At 64.7% G+C, this 16296-nt stretch overlaps 1 protein-coding gene across 1 annotated transcript; it reads right to left on the reverse strand.

Moving 5' to 3' along the window:
* Window positions 1-8: 8 nt before the first annotated feature.
* On the reverse strand, window positions 9-16284 carry CHLRE_09g406700v5 (uncharacterized protein). The gene is made up of 27 exons (XM_043066185.1): window positions 15435-16284; window positions 15117-15265; window positions 13897-14931; window positions 13559-13670; window positions 13295-13389; window positions 13049-13113; window positions 12676-12770; window positions 12063-12206; window positions 11446-11555; window positions 11055-11205; window positions 10465-10511; window positions 10152-10268; window positions 9847-9906; window positions 9103-9414; window positions 8460-8534; window positions 8108-8252; window positions 7561-7654; window positions 7054-7129; window positions 6684-6773; window positions 6347-6519; window positions 5831-5958; window positions 5206-5459; window positions 4603-4867; window positions 4157-4406; window positions 3539-3846; window positions 2302-3309; window positions 9-1488 (listed from the first exon to the last, which is right to left on the reverse strand). The coding sequence occupies exons 1-27, from the start codon at window positions 15505-15507 to the stop codon at window positions 1247-1249; spliced, it is 5673 nt and encodes a 1890-aa protein (XP_042921481.1). The 5' UTR covers window positions 15508-16284; the 3' UTR covers window positions 9-1246.
* Window positions 16285-16296: the final 12 nt, after the last annotated feature.

Below are 16296 nucleotides of genomic sequence, written 5' to 3' on the forward strand. Positions count from 1 at the left end.
CAAGATTGCCTCCTCTATCATCCTTCCCAAGTGACAATCCCCACCTGTCCCCACGTCCCTACTCCCTAGCCTGCGCCGCCCGAGCCCAGCCTCGCCTCGACCCCCGCGGTCCTTCAAACCCAACCTCCCTGGAACCAATGTCTGTCACGGACACATTCTGTAACAAGCTTCCCGCCGGACCCTTCACTAGCCACGACGCACACAAGAAAGCAGCACCCACCCTGACCCACGTCATCATGGATCGCAGTTTCCCAGGCTAATACCACGGCTGACACCAGCACGGACGTCTCATCAATTTCATCGCTGCATACGCTCCGTTTTTAACAGCCACCACAACCCCGACCAGACGGCTCCAGACCTGCAATCCCTGATTACTTCCCCCAATCGCCATGCGTGGTGCGGCAGGCTGCGGACCCCGGGGCGTGCGGGCCCAACTTCGCACACACAGGGCCGCACACCCTCAACACTACCCCGTACATGTCTGCAGCGCCTGCCTTGACACCTCTTGTAACCATTCGGTTGCTCATCTTCACCAACATGATCTGCCATCCGACGGCCCGGTGCAAAAACACAGAATGGAAGGAGTGGCCTCCTCCAAGGCCCTCCCCCACGCCCCCTCGGGTGCCCATGCATTTCCCCGCATTGCCCCCTGACCCTCATCCTCAACCCGCCATCCACTCAACGCACACACAGACACAATAGCGGAATAGCCTACCTTGAAATGACAGTCGTCAAAGCAGCATTGGAGCGTTATACGGGTCTAATCCGGGCCTCAGCTCACACAGCACGAAGGCGTTCATAAGAATTGTTTCCTGAGTGAGTCACCCGAATTATAACACGTCCCTGTGCATCCCCTGAACCGCACTGGGGCCGTGCTTTGCGTTGCTGTGACAACTCTTGTCTTCAGTCATTAGTACTGCTTTGAAATCAGCGTTGTCAAACCATCAATGCCTCATATGCCTGTTGCGTTGTGCTGGATGCATGCGTGCTGGTCACCGCCCCGATCATCCGCGCATGCCATGCATACACACACCTATGTTGCCGCATGGAAATCCACATCGGACATACACACGTAACATGTCTTCAGCACAGTACGGTAGTTTGATCCAAACTACGTATATCTTCATCGTCCCAGCAAGTGACGACGCGTGACTATGTACGTAACTCACCGCCACTGCCACTGTACTTAATCAACCCGAGCTGTTGACATAATCTGATATGCTTACGCTACTGAAGCAACAACCCATCAATCCGCTGCCCGCGCCGGCGATGGCGGCGGCTGCTTGCGCCTCTTGACCTTCGGTGCCGGCGGTGCCGGCGAGCTCGGCGGCGGCCGCCGCCTGCCCCTGCCACCGGGTGGTGAGGGAGGAGGCGGGGGCGGCAGGGGCGGCGAGGGTGAGGGGGGCAGCAAGGGCGTTGGGGGCGGCGCCGCGCCCAGCGGGCTAGGCGGGATGCGTCGCTTCCGGGGTGGTGCGGGGGACGGCGACTCTGCGGAGGACGGCGGCGGTGCGGTTGGGGATGGTGGCGAAGGGCTTGGCGTTGGAGGGAGGGGGGGCTGGGGTGAGGGCGCGAGCGGGGAGTCGACAGCATTCCCTGGAGACGGCGATGGGAGTGGGGCTGGGGTAGCGGGAGCTGGAGGTGTGGGAGATGGTGGTAAGGGCGGCACGGGTACGGGAGGCTCTGGGGGAGGCGGCGTGCCCGGGGGTTGGGGAGAGGGCGGCGGCGGCGGCGGTAGGGGAGGTGGGGAGGGAGGAGGCGGGGGCGCGGGAGGAGGGGAGGGGGAGTTCCATGGCGCGTCGGGAGGCGGAGGAGGCGGCGGCGGCGGTGGCAGGGGAGGCCAAGGACTGGGGGGAGCTGGGGATGGAGGGGAGGGGCTGGGCGGTGCGGGGCTGGGCGGCGGTGGCGACGGCGGCTGGGGGCTGGGGGGGTCCGGGCTGGGAGGCTGCGGGCTGGGCGGCTGGGGTGACGGAGGCAGTGGCGATGGCGGCTCGGGACTGGGTGGGGACGGGCTGGGCGGCTCCGGCGGGTGCGGCGACGGCGGGTCCGGAGACGGTGGCTGCGGGCTGGGCGGCTGCGGACTCGGAGGTTCCGGGCTGGGCGGCTGCGGACTCGGAGGTTCCGGGCTGGGTGGCTCCGGCGAAGGCGGCGCCGGGCTTGGCGGCAGCGGGGGCTGTGGCGACGGCGGCGCCGGGCTGGGAGGTTCGGGGCTGGGCGGCGCTGGAGGAAGCGGGGCGGGTGGCTCCGGGCTGGGCGGCTGCGGGCTAGGTGGTGAAGGAGGTTCAGGATTGGGTGGGTCGGGGCTTGGTGGCATTGGGGGTTGCGGCGAGGGAGGTTGAGGAGACGGCGGCTCTGGGCTCGGCGGATGCGGGGGCTGCGGACTGGGCGGCTCCGGGCTGGGCGGCTGTGGAGGTTCAGGGCTCGGTGGGAGGGGAGGGTGCGGGCTGGGCGGCTCAGGAGAAGGAGGGCCCGGGCTGGGCGGTAGCGGCGGCTCCGGGCTCGGCGGGTGGGGGCTGGGCGGCTCTGGCGACGGGGGCTGTGGGCTGGGCGGCTCCGGGCTGGGCGGCGGCTGTAGCGGCGGCTGCGGCTCCGGACTGGGCGGGTCCGGGCTCGGTGGCTGCGCCGAGTCCGGGCTGGGCGGCTGCGGCGGCTGCGGCACGGGAAACTGGAACACACCCACGAATCCGGCATCGGCCTCCGTGCAATGGAACCCGTCTCCGCTACTGCCGCTACTGCTGCTACTGCCTGTGGCGTCGGCCGTGCTGGCGTTGGCACTCGCGGGCCCGCTCCATCCTCCGGGCCAGGCACGTGCCTCCTGCTGCACCCGCCGCCCCGCCACCTCCATCGACACAACCACGCTCAAATCCGCCGACACGGACGCCGTGCTACTGCCGCCGCCGCTGCCCTTGGCGCGCACGCAGACGCGGTAGGCTGCAGCATCCGGGCTGCCGTCGGCCGCGCCCGCCACGCCGGCGGCTGTAGCAGCCCCGTCCGGCGGCAGCGGGTCGTGGGGCCAGTACACAGACTCTGCCGCCGCCGGCAGCGGCTGCGCCGCCGCGCTGTCGCCGCCGTGGCGGCCGCCGCGCACAACCACCGCCGGCGCCCGATCAGGCAACGGCAGCGGCAAGAAGGAGCCGTCACCGGCGAGGTCCTGGCTGGGGCGGGGGTAGCCGACGACGGGGGGCTGTAGCGGCGTGCGGAGGGAGAAGGTGGCGGGGGTGGGGGGTGCCAGGGAGGCGCCAGGGTTCGTGCCGTCGGCGGGGGTCCAGGAGACCAGTAGGTCGAGGTCCGGAGGGGGCGTGGCGGAGGAGGCTGCGGTCGCGGGAGAGGAAGCGAGGGCCCGGGGGGAAGTGAGGGGGGAAGGGTTTTAGAGGCGTGTTTGGTCCAGGCAGGCACGATGCCAGACGCCCTTGCTTGCACAGCGGACGGGGCATGCAGGCATGGGGAGAAACAGGGTGAAGGCCAAACCACACATATCAACAGCACCGCAACTGACACCACAGCCACCACATGCAGCAGCGGTGCCGCAGCACAAACCCACCCGCCGACCACTCGGCTCGGAACAGCAGTCGCGGCGGCAGCGGCGCCACCACAAAGTCTAGCCTTCCACCACTGCCCCCACCACCAGCACCACCGCTGCCGCAGACTGCCAGACTGAAGCCTGCTGCGGCCCCGTTGGCGCCGGACCCAGCCGCCCCAGCAGCAGACCCCTGGGTCGCCAGCGGGTCGGGGGGCGCCTGCAGGCACAGCCGCTGCCAGCCGCCGCCAGCGCTGTCGAGCCGCAGGTCACTGACCGGCGACGGTGAGATCTGGAACACGTCGATGACATCGGTGACGTCCGATGTGAACCTACGGGCAACATAAACAAGACATGATGATTGGTTCACTCGCCAAACAAAGTACAAAGGAAGAAATGTTGATTGGTTCACTCGCCAGCAGGGGTCCAGGGGTCCAGGGGTTCAGGGGTGCGAGGGCGAGGGCGCGACGGATCTGTCGTAAGCACCTATCGCCGCAGTTGGTTGAGGCGGCGCGGGCGGGGTGCGGGCGTCAGGCCTAGGGGAAAACTCACACCCACACGCGCGAAGCCCATCCAGCCAAACACACCTTATACACACACACACACACACACGCACACACACACACACACACACACACACACCTGGGGCTTTTGAACAGCGACATGCGCTGCTCGGGCCCGCCGTCACAGGGCTCAAGGGACGCCGCAGAACCCAGCCAGCCGCCCCAGGCATCGCTGCTACTGCCGCTGCCGCTACTGCCGCTGCTACTGCCGCTACTGCTGCTGCTGCTACTGCCGCTGACGCTGCTGCTACTGCCGGCGCCCTTGCGCACAGTGAGGCATAGGTTCCTGGAGTCAGTGAAGGTGTAGCTTGGGGCGCCGGTGGCTGAGTCTGCGAAGGGCACATTGGAAGGAAGGCAGGGCAGGAAGGGCGGGGGCGGGGGCGGGGAATTGAAGGCAAGGAAAGGTCAAGGACATACGGCAATTACAGAATGCTCGACATTTCCTTGCCACACTTATAGTGACTAGCTACCTAGCTACCGACATACATTACACAAATAATAAGGTATGTATCCCTGTGTGCTCACCAAGCGCCTCCTGCACTTTGAACACGCCGCCACCGCCCGCCATGCGCCCGCAGGCGGCGGCGCAGGCGGCAGGGGCGGCGCCGCCGTCTCCCCCAGCGGCCGCGAGTGGCCCGCCCTCCGCGGCGGCGAGCATGCAGCCGCCACAGCCACTGCCACTGCTACTGCCGCTGCTGCTGCTACTGCTGCTGCCTCCTGAAGCGGTTGTAGCCGCCGGCCACAGCCCCACGGCGAAGGACAGCTGGCTGCGTGCCTCACTTATAAATGCCTGTGTGCGTTGTGTTCACGCATGTTGGCATGTGTGCACGGTTGTGGGGGTGATTGTGATTGTGAGAGAAGCCGACTGCAAACGCACTGTCAGCTAAGCACGGATGCATTAACGCACGTCACACGCCGCGCCACTCCACACAAAGCACCCCACAAAACACCCCCACAAGTCCGCAAACAGCACTCCTTCCTTCCCGCAGCGGTAGGCAGCGTGAGCCACTTTTCGACACCCTGGCCGAGTAACAAACCCTCTGACACCGTTCACCAACCCCCTCCTCGACCATTTCCTGAACTATCTAGTCATGAATGTACCCCCCACCCTACTACACTCGCACGCACCTGCAGCCGCAGCGGCCGCACATACGCCGGGTTCAGCGGCGTCTGCAGCATCCCCCTGAAGTGACCCGTCACCGCCAGCGCCCAGCGCTGAGGCAACTCCGCTCCCGGCCGGCCCGGCCCGCCGCCATCCGTACCGGGGCCGTACAGGTCCGTGTGTACGACCGAGGTGCCGGTTATAACCAGCGTGAGTCTGTCACCGGGCGCCAGGTGTGTGCCGGGCTGGAGGTCCAACCGCTCCACGTTGTTCACCGTGTCTACATGTGTGTGTGTGTGTGTGTGTGTGTGTGTGTGTGTGTGTGTGTGTTGTGTGTGTGTGTGTGTGTGTGTGTGTGTGTGTGTGTGTGTGTGTGTGTGTGTGTGTGTGTGTGTGTGTGTGTGTGTGTGTGTGTGTGTGTGTGTGTGTGTGTGTGTGTGTGTGTATATGGGGGGGGGTTCAAGGATGTTTGGAAAAGGTGGGGTGTTATGGCATTGGGGGGCCGATGTGTGGGTGGGGTGGATGGCGTTGGCAGGGGGGCGCGTGCAGTAAAACAGCAAGTGAGGAATGGAGCAGGAAGGAGAGGCCAAGACCAGGCGGTGGAAGGGCGGGGATGCGCGACCAACCGGCCAACCGAACCAACTGCCTCACCTTCCCGCAGCGTGTAAAGTGTGGGGTCGTCGTTGAGCCGGTACGACAGATCCAGATCGTTGACAGTCTGACTAAAGCTCATCAGTTCGGCCGGGAAGTCGGGCCACACCAGCGCGGCCGTGACAGGCCTGTGTTGCGTTTGGCGGTTGGAAGTTGGTGGTCGTGGCGGCTTGGCAGCGTGGGGTTTCGTATTGTTCCGTGGTGTTGAGACCGACAGCGACACAGACGTGCACGTGCTCGCGCGCACATGCAGGCGAACCACGCACACGCAACCCGCGCGTTTCCTTCAGTTGTGCCCTCCCTCCACCCCAACCCATCCACCTTATTCTCCACATGAACGGCTACCCCCCCCCCCCCCACACACACACACACACAACACACACACACACACACACACACACACACACACACACGCGGCCGTAATTCTGCATCGCATACACTGTCCTACGCGTAATGTTTTCCTTGTGCTCTTTAACACACACACATACACATCCACAAACACACACGGATACCTACCCGGTGCCCGTGGCGACCAGCCCGCCTAGCTCTATGACCTCCCCCTGAGCCACCTCGCCCCAGTCTGCCACCTGCAGCCACCGCAGCTGCAGCTGCTGCAGCTGCTGCTGACTGCTGCCGGCGGCGGCGGCGGGCAGTGGCAGGGAACCCGACAGGTCCAGGCGGCCCCAGCCCTGCGCGGCGCCACGCACGTGCAGAGGAACGTGTGTGAGGACCGGCGGTCAGCGTGAACGCGGTACCGAACGTGCGTGAGCACACCAGCCAACCTGTAGGTGAGCCCGCATCCGAAGGGCCTGCCGGCAGGAGCACTCTCAAGCGCACACACACAAGCAATCACCTGGTAGCCGTCAGGAGGCGTGCCCATGAGTTGCCCAGGGGCGCGGGCCAGTCCGCCCTGTAGCGACTTGGCGCCCGCTATTGCGATGGCCTGAGAGTTGCAAAGGAACCGGGAGTGCGGAGTGGTCAGTACCGTACAGTTTGGGAGCGCACAGGATCACCACACTCACGCGCACACACGCCTCCCTCGTTCACTCCATGCGAGGCGATACCCGGGGCCATCCATATCCATAACTTGGGATTAGGTTTGACATGCCACCCCAACAAACCCCATCTCGGTCCCATCCCGCCGTAAACCGCCTTCTCACCCCACACCCTATTACACCATTTGTGGGGCTGCTGGGGCCTATGACCCGCCCCTGCCCACCTACCTTGAGTAGGGGGCCAGAAGGCACGAAGGGCGCCGAGTCGGGTGCGCCGCGCCATCCCGCGGGGTACCAGCCCTCCCTGCGGCAGCAGGCGCAGCAGGGGCACATGCACATCTGGATACAGCAGGCAGTGGAAGGTCAGGACCAGGGCCGGGGCCGGGGCCGGGGCCGGGGCCGGGGCCGGGGCCGGGGCCGGGGCCGGGGCCGCCGGGGCCGGGGCCAGGGCCGCCGGGGCCGGGGTCAGGGCAGGACACAACACAGAAAGACCGGAACCGGACAGGAAGCAAACATCGCCGCACCGCGGAGCTGTGAGCTGTCCCTCACGCACCATTGCCCTGGGCCCCTTACTCCGGCAAACATCACACTCCGTGACATGTGACAGACCACACCCACACCCACACCCACGCCCACACCCACACCCTCACGCTCACACCCGCACCCACACCCACACCCCACGCCCATACTCACTCCCACACCCACACCCACACGCTCACACCCACACCCGCTCACGTGAGGTACTGCCGTGCGATGGCCAGGTTGCCCGCCACCACAGGGGTGCTCATGGAGGTGCCGGCGAGAGAGCGCATCTCCAGAGAGCAGGAGGCTGCGCGGTTCGCGGTTGGTGGTTTGGCGGTTTGGCGGATGGGTGGTTTGAAGGTTGGCGGTTTGCAGGCCATCAGGTCAATCAAGGGGGGGGGGGGCAGCGGGGTTTCGTGAGGGCGGTTGGCAAGGTGGTCAACGCGGCCTGAGCGCTGTGTGGGTGCAGATGCAGCAGGGCGGGTGAGGCGTTGCAGGGTGTGCGTTAGTTGACTGCGGTGTTGCAGGGTGTGCGTTGCGCTGGCAGCATGTGGGTCCACCCCAAGGCCTCAGCCGCACACGTGCACGTGCACCCACTTACACCCACAACCACACCAGGCAAGGCATCTGAACGTCGCACACGCACATCCACACACCCACACACCCCCAAACACACACACTAACCCACACACACACACAAACACTGGGCGGGCTTTCGTTTCGTTTTTAAACACACACAAACACACACGCGCGCTCTCACTCTCGACGGCTCGCAGTCCGGCGCCGGAGGACGCGCTGATGAGCCGCTGCCCGGGAGCCACCAGGTCGGGCTTGAAGCGGCCGTCCGGCGTGGGGCCGTAGGAGCTGAAGAAGGCCAGGGACTCCTCGCCGCCGTTGACCAGCGGCTGCGTTCGTGTTTTGTTATGAGGGGGGCGGCGGGGGTGGGACGGCTGTGCATTATTTACTGTCACAGACATACCGCGACGATGCACATGCGTGTGCCCACACCTGCTGCCGTACATGCACGCAACGAGGCACCTCCAAACACCTCCCAAACACGTCGCAAACACGTCCCAAACTAGCGCATCCCAGGCACTGACACACACGCTCACATAGGTGATGTTTTGGAAGCGGAACTCCGAGTGGGACGGGTCGGTCATGACCTGTTGCAGCCAGTCGCCTTGCTCCTGCAGGTAGGCCCAGGAAGTAAGGATGGAAGGCGGCGAGCAGGGTCGGTGGGTGGCGCAGCAGTGGAAACCGAGCAAGCCGTCATGTCATGGTGTCTGTGGAGGATGACTGTGGAGGATGCCGTTATCGCTGTTATATGGGTACGTACGCCACTCCAACAGTGCGGGGAGGTGCATGTACACCAGGTGAGACGGCGACGGCAATGCCAGCTATAGGCAGGCGCGTGGGGCAGGCGGCGGGAGCGGCGGTGCGTGTGAGTGTGACAGCGAGTGGTGAGCGGTGGGAGGGTAGGGCCGCTCCCGACAAGAGGGCAAGCGCGCCGCCACCACCATCACCAATGCATGTCCGCACGGCATCAGGCCCCCCCCCCACCACCACCACACACACCCCACACCCCAAACAGCCGGCAGGCCCCCAACACACAAGTAACACAACAGCGCCGTGCTCGGCACGCAGCGCACATACACACACATACACCCACACGCGCGCACACACACACACATACACATACACGCACACACACACACATACACACACACACACACACACACACACACACGCACGCACCCGTGTGATGATGCTGTAGGGCAGCGGGATGACCGACACACCCTGGATCACGTAAGCCTCCGACAGGACTGTACGGTAGTAGCGCCACACGAACCACACCGCCACCGCCCCCGCCTCCATTGCATAGCTGGCCCTGTCCGAATCCAGGACCCCCTGGCAATCCGGGGGCAGCGTCCCATCGGGGCTGGTGTCGGCGACTGGGTCGATGATGACGATTGCACCCTGGTACTGGGAGGGGGAGGCGGAGCCGGGGACGGGCTGCAGGGGTGTGCAGGCGTGTAGCGGGCTGGCCAGCACCACGGCGAAGGGCGGCTGCGTGGGGGAGATAGGGGGTTTACATTCATGATTAAGTAAGAAGAAGCGGAGTTGAAGCGCCAGGCAACGGTTGGTTGTGGTATTATTGCTGGTGGTACAGGTGGTGGTAGTGGCGGTGGCGATGGCGGTGGAGGCGGCAGCGGGTGAGGACAGAGGGTGAGGCAAGGAGTGGGTGGTTGTGATGGCGGAGGCGGCTTGGGGTGGAGGTAGGCGGAGGGCGAGGCGTGGTGGCGGCGTTGTAATGGAGGAGGGGATCGCGGGGCAGCGAGTGGGGAGTGCGTGTGACGTGCGGCGTTTGCACATGCGCTTGGTGCACTCTGGGTCGAGTGCCACTCCGTTGTCAAAGGATAGGCCCCGCTCTCCCCCTCGCTCGTTTGCAACGGGCTCGCTTTAGTTTGGGCTGGTATCTACCCCCCCTCGCTCCCGCACCTGGTCTTCCACCAAGTTGCGCCAGGTGGCGGAACTGCTGCCGCGAGCCGTCACCCACACCTGCGGGTGCGTGTGTGCATGTCGGCGCATGTGTGGGCTGTGTGTCAAGTAAGCCACACCGAGTAGATGCAAAATGTGTGAAGTCAACAGCACAGCGGGGCCGCCGTTTCCCGTGATGCCCATTCCCATACGCCCATCCACGCACAAGCAGCAGCAGCAGCAGCAGCAGTAGCAGCAGCAGCACCACTCCACCAGTCCCAACCCCCACCCCCACCCCCCGCACACACACAAGCACACGCACGCACCGCCTGCTGCTGCGTCTGCCCCTGGCCATCCCGGTAGGTGAAAAGCGGCAGCCACTGGTTGGCCCATGGGTTCTCGTCGCGGGGGTGGTTGACGGAGGCGCCCGCGCTCAGCACGTTCTGTGTGTGCGTGTGTGTGAACCGGTAGGCGGGCGGGCGGATGGCTACAGGTGAAGGGGTGACATGCGTGCGATGCCGTAATGTGCGTGCGCGGTGGCGTGTTGGGCCTTAAGCATACATGTGTGCCGCATTGACCACATACAGGCCCATCACCCATCCATCCCATCTCCACCCACCCACCCACCCACCCACCCACCTTGGCGCTTCCAGGCGTTTGCACTGTGGACATATACCCATTGGCACCTGCATGCAAGCCGCAGCACATGCCCATGGTCATTGGACAGTCCAAGGTCCTAATTAACAAAGCACCGCCTCTGTGTGTCACCTCGTGCGGAGTCACGCGCGCTCTCCTAGCCGCCTGACCCAAATCGGACATCCGGCCTTACATGGCCAGCCTCTCAGGCTCCTCCAGCCCCGTTCCCATGTTTGGTCCCGAGTGACGCGCTTTCCCCTTCCGTTCGAGTGTCTCCCCACCCCACGCTCTCCTCCTCGCTCTTTTGCATTGGGTTCGGCTTAGTTTGTGCTGGCATCTACAGCCCCCCCACCGCCGCCCTGACAGCCTCCCCCTACCTCCCATGGACACGAACGCACGAACTCATGGACACACACACACACACACACACACACACACACACACACACACACGCGCCCTGCAATGTTCCCTTCCTATTACCGCAGATGCACCTCCCTACCCCTCCCCCTCCCCCTCCCCCCCCCCACACACACACGCACACCCACACCCACACCCACACCCACACACAGCCCCCCCCCCCCACACACACGCACCGTTGTTGCCCACCGCCGCCACCACCAGCGTCTCGGGGTGGCGCCACAGGTAGTCGTCCATGGCGGCGCCCCAGGACCCATAGCTGAGGCCGCTGCTGTCGCTCACGCCCCAGCTGAACGAGAACAGCCGAGCGCCGTTGCCGTAGTGACGCTGCGGGCCGCGCGTGTGTGAGTGTGTGTGTATATATGTGTGTATGTGTGTGTGAAAGGTGAGCGACGCAGCGACGTTGGAAGGCGTGCCTAGTGTTCAAACCAACATGAAACGTAAACAGCAGGGGCCATACCAAGGAACGTGCGTAGCAAAGGAGCACAAGAGGACGCATGCATCCTGGCAACGTGTCACCCACACGCGCGCACATATACTGCTCATACGTGCCCAAACCCCACTCACTCCGAAGGTTTGTTCCTCGAACTCGTAGTCCCCCGGGTAGCTCAGTCCGGTGAGGCTGGCGGAGGAGGTGGCCAGGTCGGCGAAACTCAGTCGGGCCATGGGCGCGGCGCCTGCGTTCATGGGGCATAGGGGCATGTATACAGGCAACAGCGGCGGCTTGGGATGTTTCCGAAGGGGGAATAGCCGTTCATAAGAGAACGGAGCGATTGGACCGAGGGGCGCTGCACAGAGTGACTGGCAGGTGCCTGTCCCGCGTGTCAGCAGTCGTGTCAGCCCAACCCAGCGCCGCCGCGTTTGGCACCATGGGGAGTCGGCGGCTTATCCCCCCCCCCCTCCCCCCCTCTGCAGGTTTTACTTGGGCTTAAATTGGACTGACCCATTTCACGCCCACGTGTGCACGCTCTTCCCCACCCACCCCCTCATGCTTGATTGTGCTTTCTCATAGCATGTGGAACGAAACCCCCAACCCCACTTACCCCACCAACCCCCCCACCCACCCACCCCAACCCGACCTCCACCCCCCCCCCCCGCGCCCCCACTCCCACGTCCGCCCCCACCCCCATTCACCACCCACTCCTCGCTCTCCCCACGCCCGCATCGACCGCGCCCGCACGCACCCGTGTAGTTGTTGTCCCTGAACGGCCCCGGCACTCCAGGCGCCGTGCCGACCACGGGCAGCTCCACCGACCCCACCAGGCTGGCCACCACGTGTGAGCCGTGGCCGAACGCGTAGTCCAGGAAGTAGGAAGGGTCGGTGCTCTCTGTGTGTGCACGGCAGGGGCAGGGCAGGGCAGGGCAAGGCAGGGCAGGGCAGGGCAGGGCAGGGCAGGGCAGGGCAGGGCAGGGCAGGGCAGGGCAGGGCAGGGCAGGGCAGGGCAGGGCAGGGCAGGGCAGGGCAGGGCAGGGCAGGGCAGGGCAGGGCAGGGCAGGGCAGGGCAGGGCAGGGCAGGGCAGGGCAGGCCAGGCCAGGCATAACGATGGGCGCGGCTGTTTTGACCTCTGGTGCTTTCCTTGTGCGAAGGAAAGTGCGTCAGTATGAATGCGACTTGAGCCGTTGAGGGACTTGATTCTCCGGCCCAGTGGAAAACCGCCCTTGGCATGCCGGAATCCGTTTGACAAGCGGGACAAGCAAACATGGGGGCTGCCAGGTGCTGCCCCCAACGGACAAGTAAACATGGTGGTGCTCCCAACCGCTTCCAACGCTTCCCAGCTCCCAAGGCACCCGCGCACCTCCTGGAGCGGCTGGCAGGTAGTAGTAGGGGATCTTGCGGTGGCCGGGCGCCTGGTACCGCAGCGGCATTCCCGACAACTGGCCCGACAGCGACCTGCGTGCGTATCAAGCACACATGTATTTAGAAAGATGAAAGATCAAGCGTGGTGTTTGCACACTGCACAGCCCCCGAGCAGGTTTACTTTGCAACATGCCTGTACACCCACCCCATTTTTTTTATTCGTGTACCTGCCAGCCACGCGCGCTGCCCCGCCCAGGTTCCACCAAAGCCCCTGCCCTCGCTCCCTCGTCCTCCCGCGCCCACCCTCCTTGCCTGAATTGCAGGTGCCTGAACTGCCCTACCCTGCGCCCGCCCTCCCCTCGCGAACGCACCTGCCCGGGAAGCGCCGGTCCCGTAGGAGGCAATGGCCTGACACGTCAGCGCCCGTGTCTGACACCTGGATGCCGTACATGCATGGCATGAGTCACACCGCAACAGTGGGCGCGTGGCGGGCGGGGCAGTTCAGGCAGTCGCAATGCATCACGTGTGTGCGCGCTGCCGCATCGCCCGCTTCACCACCCGCCGCCAGTGCCGTGCCATGCCCGCGTGCCGTGTCATACACGCGCGCGCCCACTCACCCCCACGATCTGGCCCTGCCCCATAAGTCCCGCAAGCCAGAAGGGCCGCAGCCCCGCGCCGGCCGGGTTGGAGTACTGCTGCGGCGTAAGGCCACCTGATGACCACACGGCACGACGCGACGTGAAGGATGAGGCGTGAGAGAGTGGGGTGGAGGGAAGGCGTTCAGGCAAAGGAGCACGGCAGATGGTTTAGGAGGGGAACAGCAGGGGAGACCAAAGGTAACAAAATGGTCACGCGCCGCCCTCACGTGCCGGCTGCCGCACCTGTTTGCGAGATCCAAGATGCGACGCCGTTGCTGACAGTTGGCCGTGCTTGGGGCTGGATCCAGATCACGATGTCACGCGCTGCGATCCACGCGATGCCGGCTTCCAGATCCTGTCACGTGGGTGGGGAGGGAAGTAAGGCGTCATGCATGAGCGTAGCAAGGGCATGCACACGGTGAACAGTGCGCTGTGGCCCAAGGTGAAGCCACACAACCTTGGGAATTCCAGCAAGTTAGCCACACAGACCTCCGGCACTGCTACGCTGGGTTATTCAATCCTAAACACCCTGCAAGCCCTGCTGGTCGCGGTGCATCGCAGCCACACATCACACGTCTCACCTCCGCACAGAGGTAAACCTGAATCCACGGTGACCGCTTCCGCGGCGGCGCACCGCTCAGCCGTGGCAAGCACGAGTCTGATCCTGCACCGCCGCCTCCGCCTCCGCCGCTACCGCCGGCCCCCGCCGCCCCCATCCCCACCCCCACCCCGACCCCGGCAGCTCCAGCCCCTCCCAGGTCCATACCCAGAGCCTCCGCTGCCAGCGCCGCGGGCCACGTCTCATGCACCGTCAGCAGTTGACTGTACGACAGATCCGGTACGAGCTGTACAGTGATGCCGTACAGCTCGTGCGCGCCGCCACCACCGCCGCCGCCCTGGCCCGCCGCCGTGGCGGCGTCAATGGCGGCGCCATCGGCACCGTCCCAGTCTGCGCTGTCTGGCCCGGTTGCGTGGAGGACGACTTCGGCCTCGATTTCGTCAGAGTCGTCCATGCCAGCCGCCGTCTGCTGCATGCGGCGGCGGCGCAGGATCATGGCACGCGAGGGCTGTTGCCCCAGCTGCCCCGCTCCCTCGCCGCCCTCTCGCCCGCTGCTACTGCTGTTCCAGTCGCCTGAGCGCAGTGACCGCCGGGGAAACTCCACCGTGGAGCTACCCGCTTTGGCAGTCGCCAGTGATACCGATGCCGTGACTGCCGCTGCCTCCCGCCACGTGCGCAGCCTTCCCAGCACCGGCGGGGCTGTGCCCGCCTCTGCCAGCGCCCTCAGGCGCTGCTGTAGCTGCGGGCGCCGGCTGCCAGCAGCCGCACCCAGTGCACCGCCAGCGCCCAGCCGGCCGTGGGCCTCCCGCAGCTGCTCCTGCTCCTCCCCGGCTGCTGCCCTGCGCCGCTGCCCCAAGCCTGCCATAGCCCCAAGGGCAGCCAGTTCCCCACCACTACCGCCAGCACCACTGCCGCCGGCATCGCTGCTCCTGCCACTGCCGCCGCCACTGCCGCCGCCACCGCCATCGCTACTGCCGCTGTTATCCAAGGTCGCCGCCACCTGTGCCACCGCCGCGGCAGCCTCCGGCGAAATCTTTAATTCCTGTCGGTAGTCGGCCTGCGCCCAGCAGCAGATATGTAAATTATGTTGAGTACACAAACTCGCGAGCAGACACTGGTGCAGGAGGTCATGCAAAGCGAAAGGGCGGGCCGAACTATGAGGTTAATACAGGTATCAACGAATTCCCAACAACCAAGGCCAGGAAAGGGCTCGGGCTTTCCTGTGCCGTGAGCCTGACACACCATGAGCGCCCCAAACTGCAGCCCCACGCGCGCCGCCGCCTCCCGCGCCGCCGCCACCAGCAGCACATTCGGCGGCAGGTACGACACCACTGAGCCGCCGGTGCCAGCGAGCGCCTGCCGTACCGTTGCCCATTGCGGCTGGGAGCTCCCTGCAACAGCAGTGTTCGACAGAGCCGTACGGTACGTGTGGCGTGCCGTGATTACACGGCGTGCCGGCGTGGGGCCCTCCCGCCGAGGCCCAAGCGCGTAGGAAATGGCAGGAGCATAGCCCACGATTAATAAACCTGAAGTGTGTGATGTGCAAGCGAGGCGTCCCACCTGTAAATCCATCGGGGAACTGCAGGAGGAAGAGGCCCCGCCCCGGCGCTGCGGCCGCGCGGGCAGCAGCCATCGGCCCCAGCCCGGCAGCGTTGGCATGTGTGGATGCTTGGGCGCCGAGCACAGTTGGTTGCACCTCCAACTGCGAGACGCCAGCGCTCCGAGCAGCAGTGGCGGGCGCGCTGTCGGCGTCGGTACTAAGGGTCGGCTCGCTGCAGGGGCGGTGGGGGGCCGAGCGCAGGACCGACCGGCGATGTAGTAATTAGGCGAGTAATTAGGATTACTTGCTATGAGCCCACACTGTCACAAGTAACAGTCTGCTCTCGCTTTCAAGCGCAAGGAAGGCAAACAAGTCAACAAGGCCTGAGCAGCGCAGCCCACAATTTACAAGCTTGCAATTAGATAACAGCTGTACAGCATAAGCTCCAACTCAGTCAGTAACGCAAATGGAGCACAGTCGCCCACCTCACCTGAAATGCGCAACTCCGCTTAGTAGCTGGAATGAACGCTTTTCACCGTGTCCTCCATACAACAAGAATGCTATAACCAGCCACTGAAGAGTTACAAGGCTTCTGTGACGAGCGAAAGTCCTTTTTCTTGTCTGGCGCCCGCTCGCGGCGCCCCCTTTGACAACTGCCATTGGCAAGCTGCTAGCTGCATGAACGATACCGTGATAATGTCACAGTAACAAGTGTCGTTTTGCAACCTTGGTAACTTTGCGCACGATGGCGACGTTGTGCGTGCACGTTGTCTCTTGCACTCGAATGGCTTTATAGTCAAGTACATTGATATTGTATGTCGTGTTTAAATACGGTGTGTAAACGGCTGTCGGACTTGGATGAGAGTGGGGAAAACATATTGG

Source organism: Chlamydomonas reinhardtii, chromosome 9, assembly GCF_000002595.2.
Source record: "Chlamydomonas reinhardtii strain CC-503 cw92 mt+ chromosome 9, whole genome shotgun sequence".
Lineage (NCBI taxonomy): Eukaryota > Viridiplantae > Chlorophyta > Chlorophyceae > Chlamydomonadales > Chlamydomonadaceae > Chlamydomonas > Chlamydomonas reinhardtii.